General features: G+C 38.4%; 2 protein-coding genes across 6 annotated transcripts in view; one reads left to right on the top strand and one right to left on the bottom strand.

The window, feature by feature from the left end:
- Positions 1-25: 25 nt before the first annotated feature.
- On the top strand, positions 26-7,988 carry LOC125452920 (calcium homeostasis modulator protein 6-like). Its single transcript, XM_048531899.2, has 2 exons — positions 26-3,143; positions 5,001-7,988. The coding sequence occupies exons 1-2, from the start codon at positions 2,604-2,606 to the stop codon at positions 5,424-5,426; spliced, it is 966 nt and encodes a 321-aa protein (XP_048387856.2). The 5' UTR covers positions 26-2,603; the 3' UTR covers positions 5,427-7,988.
- Positions 1,548-16,910, bottom strand: part of LOC125452918 (trafficking protein particle complex subunit 3-like) — a 72,669-nt gene continuing 57,306 nt past the window's right edge. For 4 of the 5 annotated variants that reach the window (XM_048531892.2, XM_048531896.2, XM_048531897.2 and 1 more), the window contains one exon: positions 14,301-14,970. In XM_048531892.2, coding sequence (XP_048387849.2) covers positions 14,830-14,970 — 141 coding nt within the window. In that variant the 3' untranslated portion in view covers positions 14,301-14,829. Of the gene's footprint in view, positions 3,490-14,300; positions 14,971-16,910 lie in introns of those variants that run through there. The other variant, XM_048531893.2, reaches the window with a different exon arrangement.

The following is a 16,910-nucleotide window of genomic DNA, read 5'->3' as shown; positions in this document are numbered from 1 at the left end:
CAGCTCAGAACCTAATGCTATCACGGGAATCTGATTTGATATTTAAATAAAACCTTCCAGTTTGGGACCTCTGTCTAAGAAACGCTACCTAACATTGTGTTAACATCAAAATTAGAAAGCATACCTTTGGTCCTATCGTCCAAGTCATTTCTCGGTCCTAGCATTGATCTTGTGGCATACCACTCATTACATCCCACCATTCAAAAAGTTTATGCCTACTTTGTTCCCTGTTAGCTGGCTGATGTAAAGACCATGTGTATTCTGTACTTTTAATGTGGACTGAAATGGAAAAATAACTGTTTTGAAACCAAAGATTACTGAAATATCACCACATTTTTTTTGTAAACACATTACCTGACACTCATTGAAAACACTGTTTTTATAGTTGATGATCGAAGCATAGCAGGACAAGATGCAGACAAGCTGGAGCTAAGGGATTTGTGCAAATGGAGATTCAGTGGGCAACAAGCAGTTGATTGGTCTATGGACTAGTGACCAGTTATTGATGATGAAGGCCTTCTATCTGCCAACAACTGCATGCTTAGTTTTCAGGTAGCTGAACAGCTTAGGGCAGCCAACAATCTACAGAGAAATTGACAGAGCAACCATATGCCTAAGAACTGTTCTCTGCAGTAAAAAAAGACCTAAAATTAAAATAAACAGTTTATTTTATCTTCAATAGTTGTTGTAAGCTATTACTTTTATCAAGTCAGGGACTTCTGTACATGTGAACCAGCTACCATCTGCAAACTAATGAAGGCATCAGCGAAAGAAGTCTGAGAATCAGCATTCAGAACAGCAAAAGAAATCATCTCAGCAGCCCTGTGAACATGAACAACTGAACTATCTTCATAGTCATTGCCCCTGTCCTTGAAACCCATAGTTTTCTTCCTGCTGTCTGTTTGAGTGCAAAGGAGAGTCTGTAAGGGAATTCACATTTTAACATTTCTGGTGCACTGCCGTAATGATGCATAACACTAACCTTCTATTTTTGCCAATATGCTACTATGTACACCATCATGCTTTTTTTACTGCAACAACATTTGATGCGACATCTCATCAAATGCCTTCTGGAAATCTAGGTATGGAATATCCACCAGTTTCCATTTATTAACAGCATATATTACCTCCTCAACGAACTTCAATGGATTCGTTAAACATGATTTTCCTTTCACAAAACCATGCTGACTGTGTATGATCTCCTGGAACTTTTCTAAGTGACCTGCCATGATATTTTTGAAAATAGCCTCTAATATCCTCCCTTACACAAATGTTAAGCTAACTAAATTGTAATTTTTGCTTTCTATTTCCCTTTTTGACTGAAGGTATTTCATTTTTCAGTAAACTGATTAAAAGATAATCTCATTTGCGTAAGGGATTCAATGAATAATCATTTGCAGATTTCCAACTTAGTGGAACTTCCACCTAATCTGGAGAATTTTGAAAAAAAATATCTACTTTCTCACTAGCCATTTCTCTTAAGACTCAAGGATAAAATCCATCAGGAACTGAGCACTTGTCACCTACAGTTCCTATAATTTGCACAGTAGACTTCTCAAGCATTAAAACATAGGAACTAGGAGCAGGAGTAGGCAATTCAGCTCCTCTATCATGCTCGATCAATTGCTCATCTAATTATTTAGTGTCCCAGTGTACATCACGCATTGGAGTGGTGAATTCTACAGAGTCGTGACTCTTTGAGAGAAGTAATTTCTCCTCAGCCCTGTCTTAAACCTGCTAGTCCTTATCCTAAAACTGTGACCTCTCACTCTAGACTGTCCCACAAGGGGAAACATCCTCTCTCTGTGTACTTTGTCAATCCCCTTATATACCTCAGAGCTCCTCACATTCTTCTAAACTCCAGAGAGTATAGACCTAAATTATTCAATATCTCTTCATAAGATGAACCTGTATTTCTGCAATCAATCTAGGGAATTTCTACTCTCAGCATTGTAATTTCCCTGAGTTCCTCCTTCCCCTCCAAAAGGAACTAATTTCTAGTTTACATTTAGTTATGGAATGTCTATTGTATCTTCTATAATGAATATTTTACCAGATTAAACTTGAAATCACTGTAAAAATGAAAACACACAGCCGTGTTAAAATAGTTAGTCAATTTTTGTCCTATAAATTGATTGGTCACCCATGCAGTGTGATAGCGAACTTCATTACAATGCTGAAGATGACAAATAGAAGGTGATTCATTTTTCAGTAAACTGATCTAAAAGATAATCTCATTTGCATAAGGGATTCAATGAATAATCTGATTAAACTGCAAACTGCTCAGGAATATGACTAGATGTTTTTGGAGATTCCCTGAATATGTCGGAAGCATGAACAGTTGCTGAGCCTGGACCCACAGTGTCTTCTGGCACTTGCGCAGAGTTAAGTCTGGAGCTAATTATTAAAGGGACGTTTGGCAGGCATATCATACAGTGCAGTACTTTCCTTTTTAATTAGATTTGGTTTCATTTCTCAGCCCCTTTCCCATAAATGGTCACCACCAGTGAACACTTGATATAAATTATTTATGAAGTGCTCTGAAAACGTCTGAGAGGAAATTACATCAACAGTCATTTGGTCCTAGTACACGTACTGTAAAGATGGAGAAATATAGGACAGTGCTGAATTTAGTTTTGAAGCAGCATGCTACCCTAGGCTACGGCTTTCTGGCCTTAGCAACAGCTGGGGGAGAACAAATATTCTCTGTCGTTGTGTTCAATTGTCCCTGTAATTCTTGGAACTTTGCCTACAGTATGGTTTTCCTTCTCGTCCCAGCCCTGGTATTATTTTTACTGGGATACTTCATAAGCAGCCGAACCTGGAAGCTATGTACTGGCTGTTGCATCAATCAAGTAAAGCATTGCTCTAAAATAATCATTTGCCGTGGCATAAAGATTTTTGTACAAATCACAGTGGGTGCTTTAGTAGCCCCCATAACTTGGATTTCTGTTGCGTTGCTGAATGGCACTTTCTATGAATGTGGTATGTGTGGCTATTACAATGAATACCTCTTACAAACACACTGCAAAAACAAATCCAGTGACTGTCAATCCAATTTTTTTAAACTGCCTTGTGGCCACTCAACGTTGCCTCTGCCAATCCAGGAGGATATTCTTCTCACCATACATGCACAGTCTCAGGTAAGAAATATTTGGATGTCATATGTTAACTATACTTTCACATTGTATACAAACTTTGCTTTTACATTTCACTAAAGAGAATAATTGTGCATTTATCATATTTACTGTTACTATCAATATGACAGCAAATTGAATGAGGATGTCAAGTGATTAGATTGTCAAGTATGAGATAGGGGTGTGAACGAGAAGACAACATGCCTCAACCTGCCCTAGACTGGGGGTGGGGAACAGAGATGTTAGATTGCATTAAGTTTTGGTTTGGCTAAAATCCCATTACAGCATAAGAAACAGTATATCATTTCTCCACTTTTGTCTGAGATGAATATTGATTGAAGGTTTGCAGCATCTGTGGAGAGAAAGGAGACATTAACATTTTGGGTCCAGTGACCTGTCTTCAATTTATTTTCATTCCTGATTTCTAGCATCTGTAGTTGTTTGGGGTTTTTTTCTTTAAACTGGATTAAAACATTCTCCCCACCTTCCAATGTAAATCAACATGCTAGCCAGAACTGTAGCTATAACTTTGGACTTCAGTATGCTTTTGTTTGACCTTTTTATACCTAAGAGATTATGCTATGGGAGAAAGCAAAAAATTAAAATGACCCTGACCCAGCGTACGCTTCATTTCAATACTTAATTACTTTTGCCCAGGCAAAGGCTTCAACACATTTCCAGGAATGCTTTCAGTAATGATTAAAAACCACATAGTAAATGAAGTACATTAGCCCTGTGAGCATTATGTCATCAAAGAAAAAGGGATATCAGTTTCCTATCTATTATCTAAATTATTCATGAAATCAGAATGGCTGGAAATCCTCAGCTGTTGAGACCTTTTATAATTTAAGCTTAAATTTTGTTAACAAAGTAGGAAATTGCTGGAAAACCTTAGCAGGTCTGGCAGCATCTGTGGAGAGAAAGCAGAGTTAACGTTTCAGGTCTAGTAACCCTTCTTCAGAGTTGAAGTTCTTCAAATTTTTCCAGCAATTCTTATTTTGCTTCTGATTTCCAGCATCTGCCGTGCCTTACTTTTTTTTGTTTAAATTTTATTAATATTGATAACTTTGCTAATTATATTTCACATTAACATGGTCAAAATTACATGTCTATTGTGGAGATAGACAAACAGAGCAAATTATGGTTTGCGACATCCGTTTGGAATTTGTATTTAGTGCCAGCAGCCTTGGAATGGAATGATGAAATTGTCAGGTCAGAATAAAAAGCCTTTTTGTTTGTTATGTTCAGAGGCCCTGTTACAAATGCACCTCGTCTACTGACACTAATTTTAAAAAGCCTGTAATTCTTTATTTCAATATGCTGTCACTTGCTCTCAATTTCTCGACTATGTTGTGTCATTGATTCTCCCAGACAAGAAAAAACGTTGTATTGCTGGCAGATCCAGATCTCCTGCCAGTCTCCTCCTCGCTGTTCTATCCCTCTTAACTTGCATTTGTAAGAACTGGCAGAACATTGTACTTCTGAAATATTGGAACATTTATATCAGGCAAAATTTGCAAGAACTACCAGATGTGAATACCTTTGATTAATCCCGTGTCAAATGAAATAGTTCGACAAGTATTAATTTCAGGTAAAAAAGGTTATTTAATAAGTGCTTTAGCATTTCAGTTTCCTCAAACATAGAATGGCACAATTAATGCAAATGTAGATATTAGACTGTCAAAACAAAACTGACATTATAATACTCTTTTTATTAAGAAACAACATAGAAATCAATTTTGAGTTGTCTGCAATCAGATTTCTTACTTTGGCTTCATAATATTTATCCATAGGAACTGTTGTTGATTTAATGCATTGGGTGCAATGACAATACAAAGCATCTTTTTACTTTCTTGCATGCAGGTCCTTGGATGGAGCCTGATAGCAGCCATTGTGGTTTTTGCCTTGGCTTTGACCTGCATTTTGCGCTGTTACTCTCCTGTCAGCTTCCTGCAATTGCAGTTTTGGAAAACATACAAGGCAAAGGAGAATGAGTTGTTTGAGCAAAAATCAGAGGAGCATGCTAAAGAATTGGCAGAAAGGAATCTGAAGAGTTTCTTCAAATCTGAAGAACCGCAAGAAATCAAAACCCCAAGCAGGGCAGCATGGGAGGAGATTTCCCTGCTTTACTCTTTCAGCAGAACGGAGGAGTACTATAGCACAATTCACAAATATGCAGACAGGAAGGCCGACAACACCCGCACGTCATCCTCCACCATTCACATGGATGTGCCTGCTGTACTGGACTTTGTTGATGGAAATAAAAATTCTGTTGATAGCCATGTTTGAAAATGCATTCAGGCACGGGTAACTGCAAAAATTCTAAGCCTTCCATATAGCCTGAAATAAGTAGTGTTTTTAAGCATGTGTATCAAAGTTATGTTAGAATATTTACATTTGAAATCTCTTTCTGGACATAGAACCTTATGTGAAGTGTTGTATATACAAATTTTGTTACTTTTTATATATTTTATATACTTGCATACAATTATTTTTTATTGAGAATGTAAGTAATGCATTGTGTTAAGGACCAGTTTTGTCATCTAGTATATACTGGGTCTAAGGCCTGCCAGAGAGGAGCAGGTCTTATGTGTCATCATGGTAATAGATTCAGGGAATCTTAGACCATTTATCTCTTCATGAAGAAAAACATACTGGAAGGATATTTTCATGTGGGTACATGCCTTATCACCATCTAATTGCTAGTTCTTTATAATCCAAGTTTAAATAACGTTAAATAACTTTATTAATGCTTGTAAAGCATTAGCTGGTACAGTTTACAGAAGCTCTGCTTTCACTGCCAGAACTCCATCCTGTGTGTTTTGGAAGGAATACTGTGGATAGATTTGCCATACTTCTAATAGAAAGCTGCGTTCACTAGAGTGAAAGTCAGTGCTAGGGCTGCTCAGAACCCTAACAATACAGTCCAATTTGCACTTATATTTCTTAAATTATTGTATTTTTCTATTTGAATTTTATTGCTCTGAAGAGTTGGAACAGAATAATATTACTACTTTTGCCCTACTGCTTTATATATCCTAAATTGGAGACTTTACCAGGGCTACAGATTTATTATATGTTTCTAGATCTCTGAAGTTTACTTTGTATGCAATATACAGACTAAAAAGTTGTAAGCCTCTAATCTAATTGGTGCATTGTCAAATAATGATTGTTAAGATCATATTCCTAACTTTCCACAATTACATAATTTGATGTAAAACATTGACATATTGGTGAGGAGCTGCAGTGAGTAACTCACCGCCTATCTCCTCAAAGCCTGTCCACTCTTTATAAGGCACATGTCAGGGGTTTGTTGGAATAGTCGTCACTTGGCTGGATGAGTGCAACTGCAAGAACAGTCAAGAGCTTTTCACCATCCAGGACAAAGTAGCCCGCTTAATCGGCACCCACATCCACAAGGATTCACTCCCTCGACCACCCAGTAGCAGCCATGTTCATTATCACCAAATTCGCCAAAGATCCCTAAGCAGCACTTAAAAACTCATGACCGATTCCATATGGAAAGACCCGTGGGAACACATTGAGCTTCAAGTATCCCTCCACTCCGCTCACCATCCTTACTAGGAAATATGCTGCCGTTCCTTCAGTGTTGTTAGGTCAAGATGCTGGAATTCATTTCTTAATGTCTTAATGACCTACCTACAGCACGTGTACTGCAAGGGTTCAAGAAGGCAACTCAAGAAGGCCTTCTGAAGGGCAGCCAGGGCTGACTAGACAGTGACGCCTCTCCCAAGTGAATTTTAAAAAAATTCTTTCGAGGCCATGAATTCACATTGGTTGGAGATAAAATTTCTCCTGGGCAAGAGCTGATTGATTTTCATATCCACTGACTTCAAAGAGAATATGAAATGGGAAGCTGATTCTCTATTGCCCGACACAAATTACTAATCAAGTGGATTCACTCTGAAACCACAGAAGCACCAAAATAATTTGACCTGAATACTCAAGAAGGATAGACCCGGAAGATAAATTTGGTTAGGACTTTTCGATGCACAAACATTTCTGGCACCTTTTGTCTCCTTTAACAAAATTTTATGTTGAAATAAAGCTTTATAATGGTACAATTTTAATAAGAGAAAATGTCATTGATATTTTTATTGATGTAAAGACATTATTGTATATTTTTAAGGATAAACAAACTCTTAAAAGTTCTACTATAGTTAGGAACATCAGTAACCAAAATTTTTTTAAAACTTATTTAAATAGATATATATATATGTGTGTGTGTGTATACACATATTTATAACACAGCATAGATTTAAATATAACAGATATACTGATAAGCTGAGGCCAGTGGCTGGGAATTTCCCCATATCTACTCCCAGTCTGCTGCTAAAATTTTTACAAGTGTATACCTGATTTATTTTCTATCCCTTTTTGTGAATTTGTGACAACAGAATGAGAGCAACCCTGAGGGGGTTCCCAAAAATTATGCAACTCAAACTTAAAGTTTCAACGTTATTATATATAATATATTCTTAATTTTCTTGACATATCATGAGCTCATATCATAATATTCTGTCAGATAACAAGTGAAAAGTGACGAAAGTGCACAAGCAAAGAATATCAAAGTTTGTCTAGGAGTATAACTATTTGATTTGTTAATGAGTGACATCTGTGAATGAAGAAGGTAAATCCAGCATATATTTAATGAAAGCAATTATATTCATTGTATGTATGTTATAGAATTTATGTTCCAATGTTTGTCTGCATTTAATTGACAGCCAGTTTAAATACTATATGTTCATTTATGAAATGACAAGCATTATGCTGAAAGACAGAGAAAACATATTTCAGTTAATTTGGAATAACTCATAAGCTTTTTTCAAATAAAATATTTACTGCAAATATGCACTCTGCCTAATATTTTAAGCTGAATAAAAATGATTAAAGAATTATTTGATAAATGATTGTTCATTTTCCAGTTCTGAGAAGTTATTTTTGATGGATAGACAATTTGTACTCCAGTACATGGCATTGTGAAACAGTCAGGCACAAACAGCTCCAAATGAAAGGTCACTTTTTTTTTGATCTGTATTTAGTGGAGATGGAGGTGTTGGGGTCTTGGTCATTGTTGGAGTTGAGCATTAGCCAGTCAGCTGTGAGTACATTAAATTGTTGGAAGTTGCTCCAGCTGAGTTTCTGACTAAGCAAAGACCAGCAGCTCTTTATTACTCAATTCTGCCACCAGGGAGATAATGGTTGCTGCCAGTATTACACCTGACTCAAATAAAAGGTGTAGAGCTGGATGAATACGGCAGGCCAAGCAGCATCAGAGGAGCAGGAAAGTTGACGTTTCAAGTCTGGAGCCTTCTTCAGAAATGGGGGAGGGGAAGGGGATTCTGAAATAAATGGAGAGAGGGAGAGGCGGACGGAAGGTGGTTAAAGGAGCAGATAGGTGGAGAGGAGATGGACAGGTCAAGAAGGTGGGGATGGAGCCAGTAAAGATGAGTGCAGGTGGAGAGTTAGGATGGGGGTTGGTCAGTCAAGGGAAGACGGACCCGTCAAGGAGGCGGCGATGAGGGCGGTAGGTTGGAGCTGGGGGTGGGAGTTGAGGTGGGAGGAGCAGATAGGTGGGAGAAAAAATAGACAGGCCAGGGTTTGCTGGAGAATCTGAGATAACAAGTTTTCTGAAGAATCTGTGGAAAGATTTAGCAGTTCCTACTATCTCTGAATCAATTTTTACACCTAATTCTGTTGGGCTTGCAGTAAATGCCACACAGGTACAAGTGATGATGGCAAAGGAATTATAGGGTGTGGGTCATGAGGAAGTGCGAATGTCAGCAGCAATGGTGGAGAGTGGTCCTTAATAAGACCCCCTGCATCAGTGATGCCAGGTCCCTTAATCAGGCACTGCTGCAATCCACATTCATCCAGGTCACAAACAACCCAACAGAGTTTTCTTTTCAGGCTTCCAGCAATGCAGGTCCTCATATTCAACACTGGTTATAAATGCAATGGTGGCATAATCAGGCCTTTAAATGGGCTTAATTAAGAGAGCCACTTTGCATCCAGGGTAGTGGCTAGTCATTCAAAACCCTTCCCATCATGAACGTAATTGGGATCGAGGTGGGAGGGGATGATCCTAACCAATTAAGCACCTACTATCAAATTCACCGGAGGGAAGGTGTTAAATTCCATGTTTAATTTCCGAAACCAAACTAATTACCTTAAGTTACTCCTGATACCAGGGAATATTAAAAAAATGGGAAATCTTCTTTGTTGGAAAATAGAAAAAACAGGAAACAATAAGCAATTTAGTCGACATCAAAAAAGTCACATTTTAGATCAGTTCAGTTCTGAAGAAGAATCCAATCTAGAATGCTACCCTATCTTCCTCTTTGCTAATGGTGCTTAGGAGTTTTACCTGCTTTTATTTCAGATTTTCATCATTTGTAGTGTATTTTCTTTCTAGAGGTTTCTTGGAAAAGTTGAGTAATCAGGCTAAGTATGTCAACAGACCTCAATCATCTGAAAACAACGAATGCTGGAGATTGCAGTGGGTCAGACAGCATCCATGGAGAGAAAAAAGATAACGTTTTAAGTTTAGACGGCTCTGAATCAGAGCTGAAGTTAAGGGGGCCAGCCCCTCCATATTTCAGTTCAGTCATCTAGACTCAAAACGTTAGTTTGGTCTCTCTCTCTCCATGGATGCTGTCTGACCCACTGTGATACTCAGAATTTGTTGTTTTCAGTACAGATTCCATCATCTGCAGTAATTTGCTCTGACCTCAATAAGGTCTTTGTTTAAAACATTATCCTCTTTGGAGCCTAAATGCATTTAAAAAATACTTAATTGGTCAGAATGGCCTAATGTAATGATAGAGTAACTACGCTGCCAGCATTCACTGAGACATCACGAGACAACATGCTATTTGTTTGTAATGGCTATGCTTTGCTGATTCTAAGACCATAAGCAGAAGTGTGCTCTAAGTAATTAAAACAAATACTGTTTAATAATTTAGCTACTGCTTTCTCTGCAGGCTGACACCACAGCCTGTATGTTAGTTAAAAAGTTGGCCCCAACAATGCAATGTGATAAAAAAGGTCACATAGGCTTGTCATTTACATGAAATGCACCAAGCTGAGAAAAGGCTGAAGAAGATACGCTCAGCACCAACACATGAAATAGCCCACGTGGTCTGCATTTGTAAGTAGTGGTGGTTCCTGACTTTGTAGGACCTCTTGTTCTACAGTGGTATTATCACTAAGTCTGAACAAGGAGACTTGAGATCAGTCCTATCTGCTCTGGAGGTGTGTAATAACATCACTGAGAAGGTTGATTAACAAATATCTTCAATGGATAGTTGCTAAACATAATTGATAATGGGTGGTTAGGTTCAGCTTAAAGATAGTGTGCACATGGCCTAAGCGGCAGTGCTTAGGAGATAAGTTTCCATGAGACAGTAAATTATTTGAATATGAAGTCAAAAGGTACAATATTGCTTTCCTTAAAACCACCACAAAGCTGCAAACTCCATGTGGGGGAAATCTTAAACCAAAATATAGTATAGGACCTCCCAAAGGAAGAAAGTACGGAGAAGATCTCATTTTTAGTGACTTTTTCTTTAGCACGAATCGGAAAAAGTGTAAATTAAATATGACGTACATTCAACTGATCTTCAGATAAAAAGATAACTTTCAGTTTACACAGTCAATACAGGAAAGACAAGTCATATAAAACTACTATTACCCACATTTCTCCTCTCACGAACATGACATCATGGGCAATCTCATGGTGTTTCCAATAAAATTATTTGGTCCTAAAGTTGCATTCACCAGTAAACGTATTCATTTGAAGCCCCTTGATACTGTTAACATCATCACGATACAAATCTACCAACACTCTCTCATGTGGGGGAAGAGAAACAAAGAGCCACAGAAGCTGGAATTCTGAAAAAGAAACAAAAATTGCTGGAGTAACTCAGCAAGTCTGGCAGCATGTGGGGAAAGAAAGCTGTGTTCTTGTTTCAGATTCAGTTACCCTTCTTCAGAACTAAACACAGTTGACCTCAGCAATTTCTGTTTTTGTCTCTCTCGCTTGGGTCTTTTCAGCCATGATACCATAGCTTTACAGAGTTTCTTTTCAACAAATCGACTACCAACATCCTGGTCACAATCATTACTTCTTAGACACTCGCTCAGCTCCTCTGCTTACCTGAACAATTTGCATCACTTTTTAAGGACTCAGTCTCTTTCAGCACACTTGTACATTGCTCCCTCAGTCGATTATATTTTCCTTTTTACTGTAAAACACAAAACTGACTTTCCATAGAACTTGGCCAGCTTCTCTTCACAAAAGATTGGAGTTCCTCTCCCAGACTTTGCCCACTTTCTCATTCCATCTAGACACTGAATGCCTTCACCCTTCACTTCCCTTGTTCATAGCTGTCCTTTGTGTGAACACCATGGTTTCTATCTTAATCGAACCGGTATTACTTATTATTAAAGAAAAACATAATTGATCCTTTTACAATTGATACAAATTTTTCAAAGCCCCTTCTAAGCATTTTTTTAAAAAAATTACAGATTACACAAATATTTTAAAGACATTATAAATTTTCCTCACACACTGTTTCAAGATAAGAGGTTTTCCACAGGGTTAAAAGTGTTGCATTGACTTTGGGACACCCTCAGTTACAAAAAATGCAATTATGCAAATTAATACATGTATCCTCACTATCTTTCAGTTTACCAACTTCCCACTTCTCTCTTTCCCTCTGTCTCTCTCTCCTCGAATCTCCCTCTCTTCCTCCCCTCTCTTTTTCTCCATCTCCTTTCTCCTCTCTTCCTTGCTTCTCAATCTCTTACTTCCAGAATTCTTTGAACCATTGACAATGACATCTCCTTTAATGCCTTCCAATCGTTGTCCAAACCAGTGCAACTGCCTCCACTTGTCTAGGTTATTAAAATTGGAGCAAGACAGTATCCCACAATATTTTCAGTGTTCTCGGACTCCATCTGCTGGTATGGAACATACACATGCATAGCTCTCAACTTTCAACTCTTCCACTTGACTTGCCCTCTTCTGTCTCTGGGTTTTAGGACATAACCTCGGAGGAGCCACAGTTTCCTCTGGCTGAGCCATGGATTGACAAATTCCTTTACCTTTTTCTCTTTCCCACAAAATTTATATCCTTGTCACTGACTCCATCACTCTGTCTAAGGAGCACTAATTAGCTGAGGGATGAGGCTTCTGTCCTTCACTGAGAAAGATGTCCTGCCTGTGAGGGCTGCCAGCTAATTTGATAGACAGCAACCTCAAACAGTCCTCTAAGTTAAAGCCCCAAAGTCCAAGATCAATGTAGCCACTTTAAGGCAAAACTGGGAGGGTTAGGTCCTGGAGAGACCAAGGATAGTAAGAAGCACATTCAAACAGTAAACCTTGTATTGGGTGAGGCAACCAATGATATGAGGAGACCATAGATGGGGGGAGTAACCCTTATTGTTTGAGGCTTCAGCAGTGTCACTTTCCAAGATTTCTGTCTGTGGCTGAACTTCTTTCATCAGCCTAACAATTAGCTTGAGTGGGAAATAGGTTAATTAATTAATGACCAGTAACTAATTAAGGCCTCACTTTGGATAGGGGCATGCTGGATGCCCTAAACCTCTTTCATCCCATCGTAAAATTATAGAGAACTGGGGGTACACAGGATAACAGTGGAAAGCCTAGTGAAAGAATGTTTCTGACATCCCCATCACCCCAAACCTGCAAATGTGCAAGTGGGAGAATGCTAAAATTCTGCCCATTGTCTCAGGCTGTGCCTCACCACTGTGCCATACTTAACCCCAACCTGAGACTCATCACTATATCCTCACCAGCTTAGAGCCATCTCCTATTCCATTGCTGTGTCAAACCATCTACTGCAGCAAGATTATATCACCTTCTAGTTTTGACTATTCAAATGTTTTCCTGAATTGGCGTCATCTTTTGGTCGAGAGGTTTTGCAGCTCAGTAAATAGCACTACTGCCTCTGAGTGGGTTTAAGTCTCATTACAGGAAGTGACGACCATGCAAAGAATATTCATGATGCCAGTTCATCCGGTTATTTTTCAGCCTGAAAATCCTTCCACGTTCTGCAGAATTCTTCCAACAGAAAAGAGTGCGAGGGAGTAAGTTTTGGCCAAACTAAAAGTCAAGTCTATTCTGGCTCGCAAGCTTGTGACCTCACTGAACTACATTGGCTCCAAAGTTCTCAAAAACTGAAGCTTAAAACTGTTTCCCTAGTTTTAACAATCCTTCATTTGTATGTGACACTCCTGCAGCCCACAACTCCATACCAAACTGTTTTGTTGTTGTAATTCCAATCTCAAAATGTCACAACTTTAGCAGTGTATTATACTTTGGAATTTTCTCCCTAAATCCATCATGATCTCCATTTTGCTCTCTTCTCTTAAGACCTATATTAAACTATCTTTATCCACACATTTGGAAACCTTTTCTAACATCCTTTAGCTTGGCACTGTTTAAAAAAAACTATTTATGTAAAGTGCGAGATAACAAGGTGTAGAGCTGGATGAACACAACGGGCCAAGCAGCATCAGAGGAGCAGGAAGGCTGACGTTTCTAGGGTATTATTGTGTACATTGGGGATACCAGTTGCTGCATGATATTAAAGTATAACCATGAAAGAAAGTTTTATAATACATCAGTACTTTTGTGGTTTCTTCTTTAACATAATTTAAAATCGCACTTTGAATTGGAATGTAGCTACTAGGTTCAAAAGAAAATTAATATTATACTTTTCTTCCACACCAGGAGTGAATGACTTCCTGACCAGAAGAGTTCAAATCCTAACTGCTGTTTATATTGAAATCAGTCCCTGCTGATTGAAGCATTTCTGGTAAACACTCTGTAGATGTGTGAGGAGGCAATGTTCTATCTCAGTGGGAAGAAAACTGGAAAGGGCCATTCCCGTCTCACAGAGGTCCACACCAAATCACACACCCTCTCTAGTGGAAATAAAATGGCCCACAATGAATTTAATCACATTTGCAAACCTTTTAGATTTAGAGTTAATTCCTCCATGAGTTATTAAGAGTTAATAGTGAAAGTAGATGTGTGGATATTTTTACAATAAAGGTGAGCACTTCATATTTCAAAAGGAACAAAGAGTTGTTTATTCTTCAATGACAGGCTGTTGTCTGTACATTATAAGATATACTTTATGTATATTAATGACATTTATTTTATCATTCAGTCAGTCACACATTTGTGGCAGCATTAACTCAAATAATATTAACTCTTATCACAGATTCCCTTCACAATCATATTAAAGATTTCTAAAGCCTAAACACAGTAAAGCTTTTTAAAAACAAACATGATCTTGAGTACCTTACACAATGCTGAGCTCTTAAGCACTGGTATGATTGAATGCATGCAGTATTTACAGTTCTGATTTTAAATTTTTGTGTATGCATTTACCCATGAGCTTCCTCATAATTACTTACATCACTAAACCATAAATAAAATAAAGACAAACCAGAACATAATAATCAGAGACTCCTTTCAATGATACTGTAATCTTAATGCTTTGTAATTGTTGCCCATTTGAAGTTGCTAAAGATGAAGGTCTGAGGAGTAAATGATAAAACATGCTCCTAAGTGTGTTATGGCATTTTCTAAACCAACCAAACCTTTTAACATAGCAGTGGATGCATAAGTTTGTTTTTAAGTGTCAACACAGTATTTTTGCTCTTTCTCAACTGTACGAACAACTCTGTGTCTTCTCATTAGCTTCATCCTTATTTCAGTTACCTTGCCATCTTTTGCTGAGTCCTGAAGTAGTTGAACATCCACCTGCAAACGAACCTGGGAAGACAGGTTGTACCTCTATCAGTTACATAGTATATAGTTCTGGTTTTGTTCTTCAACATGGGAGATAATCTCAGAATTTCTTCAGCTTTGCTACTGGACCATAGCAGATCAGTCCATCTTAATAAATGGAATTTCAGCGGAAATTATGGCAGTAAAGCAGGAGTAACTGTGAGGAAGTTCACCATGTTGCAAATGGCCTGAAAGCACCACATATAGTAGGAGAGTTATTAGCATGATACTAATGCTCTGAAGTTCACTGAAGTGGTGCAATATGTGGCCCCGCCGATTAAATAGATATTTTACAATGCACTTCACTGGGGAAACGAATTGTTTCCCTGTATATTGTGGGAAGTGTGAGCTGACAATATAAGATGTTCAATGGTGAATCTGGAACCTTGACGAATTATTAGCATTCTTACCAAATGTGTTTGGAGGATTAAAAATTAAACGAAAGAGAAATCGCACAGGAGTGGAAATTGAAGTGGCGAATTCAACGTCAAAGTCAGCTCACCACCACCTTCTCAAGGACAACTAGGGATGAGCAATAAATGCCGGCCCGGTCAGTGAAGCCCTTGTTCCTCGAGCAAAATAAACAAAATATCACGTACACCCAAAGCAATAAAGGGCGGAGTTTTCCAAGCTCACCTGGAGCTTTTAGAGGATGAGGAAATTTAATTGGATAACAGGCAATAGTTCAGTTTCCTGTTGTCCAGTTAAATTTGGAATTAATTTTTCAGAACTTTGGAAGCAGGATGGGCAGAAAATTTGTTTTATTAGCATTCCATGCATATTCTGGAACACTCAACCTGTTGGAATTATATTCATGGACACAGTCTTGTTGGGCAAAAATGGGAAACAACTTTATTTCCAGACTTGACTATTTTACAAGGCATGTGCCTGATGGGATAACTTCTTTCAAGCTCTGGTGAGTGAAAACTTCTTCAGTAACTTTGTCCCTTCATAATATGCTTTGTGCACATGCTTAACGAGTAATGCCTGGCCATGTTAACCAGCTCATGAGAAGTCGTAGCTACGTGTGGTCTTCTTTATAGTTCTTAAACACTATGATGCGAGTGGTGAAGTCTGAACAATAGGAAAGCCTGCCCCAAATGAGACAACCACTCTGACTGAAGCCAGCAAAACAGACTGATTGAAGCAAATGGGGCTTTACTCTAAATGGGGCTCACCTCTAGGAGTTTCAGAAGAAGTTGGGTTAGATAGGAAACAATGGTAAGGAATATAACTTAAAGGGTATTGTTGTTGTAGCACTTGTAGGATCCTAAGCATTGGTGGGAGGAAACAGGAATGCTGAACTGAGAGCCACAGTGATAGGGGAACAGTAAACAGGAAAGCTGTTAGCTGTATATTTAGATGGAAAAGCCAATGGAATGATTGGTTACGCTGGGCAGTTAAAAAGAGCTGGTGAATTAAATAAAGAGTGGTGTTAGGCTAAGACTGGGCATGGGAATCAAGGTAGAAGTGGGATGGGAGAGATTAAAAATATCGAGCAACGCAGAGGGGAGAAGGAGGCAATCTACTGTGATGAGGATAATTTTCTTCTGTCAGAGGGCTATGCACTTCTGAAACTCTCTGTCTCAGAGGTAGTGGAGGTAGGAGCATTAAAAGTTTTAAGACTGACATCAGGGTAAATGGGAATATTGAATTTGGAAGATAAGGACTAGGAACAGGAGTAGCCAATTCAGCTCCTTGAATCTATTCTGCCATTTAATACGATCATGGCTGATGTCATTTCACCCTCTACTCCATTTTCCTGCCCACTCACCATAACCCTCCAATCCATTACTGATTAAAAGTTTGTTTATCTTCTCCTTAAAGTTACTCAGACTATCCACCATACTCTGGGATAGTGAATTCCTTAAACACATATTTGAGAGATGTAATTTCTTCTCACCTGTTTTAAGTCAGCTGACCCA

This window comes from Stegostoma tigrinum, chromosome 4 (assembly GCF_030684315.1).
Source record: "Stegostoma tigrinum isolate sSteTig4 chromosome 4, sSteTig4.hap1, whole genome shotgun sequence".
NCBI classification, from domain to species: Eukaryota; Metazoa; Chordata; class Chondrichthyes; order Orectolobiformes; family Stegostomatidae; genus Stegostoma; species Stegostoma tigrinum.
Note: the sequence above shows the minus strand (reverse complement) of the source record. Positions and strands in the feature narration are given on the sequence as shown.

What these genes read in the sequence shown, in the direction of transcription:
- LOC125452920 (XM_048531899.2), top strand. Translation starts at nt 2,604, where the DNA reads ATGGAGAAATATAGGACAGTGCTGAATTTAGTTTTGAAGCAGCATGCT. An exon ending in CCATACATGCACAGTCTCAG is followed by an intron (nt 3,144 to 5,000) that starts GTAAGAAATATT and finishes TCTTGCATGCAG; the next exon opens with GTCCTTGGATGGAGCCTGAT.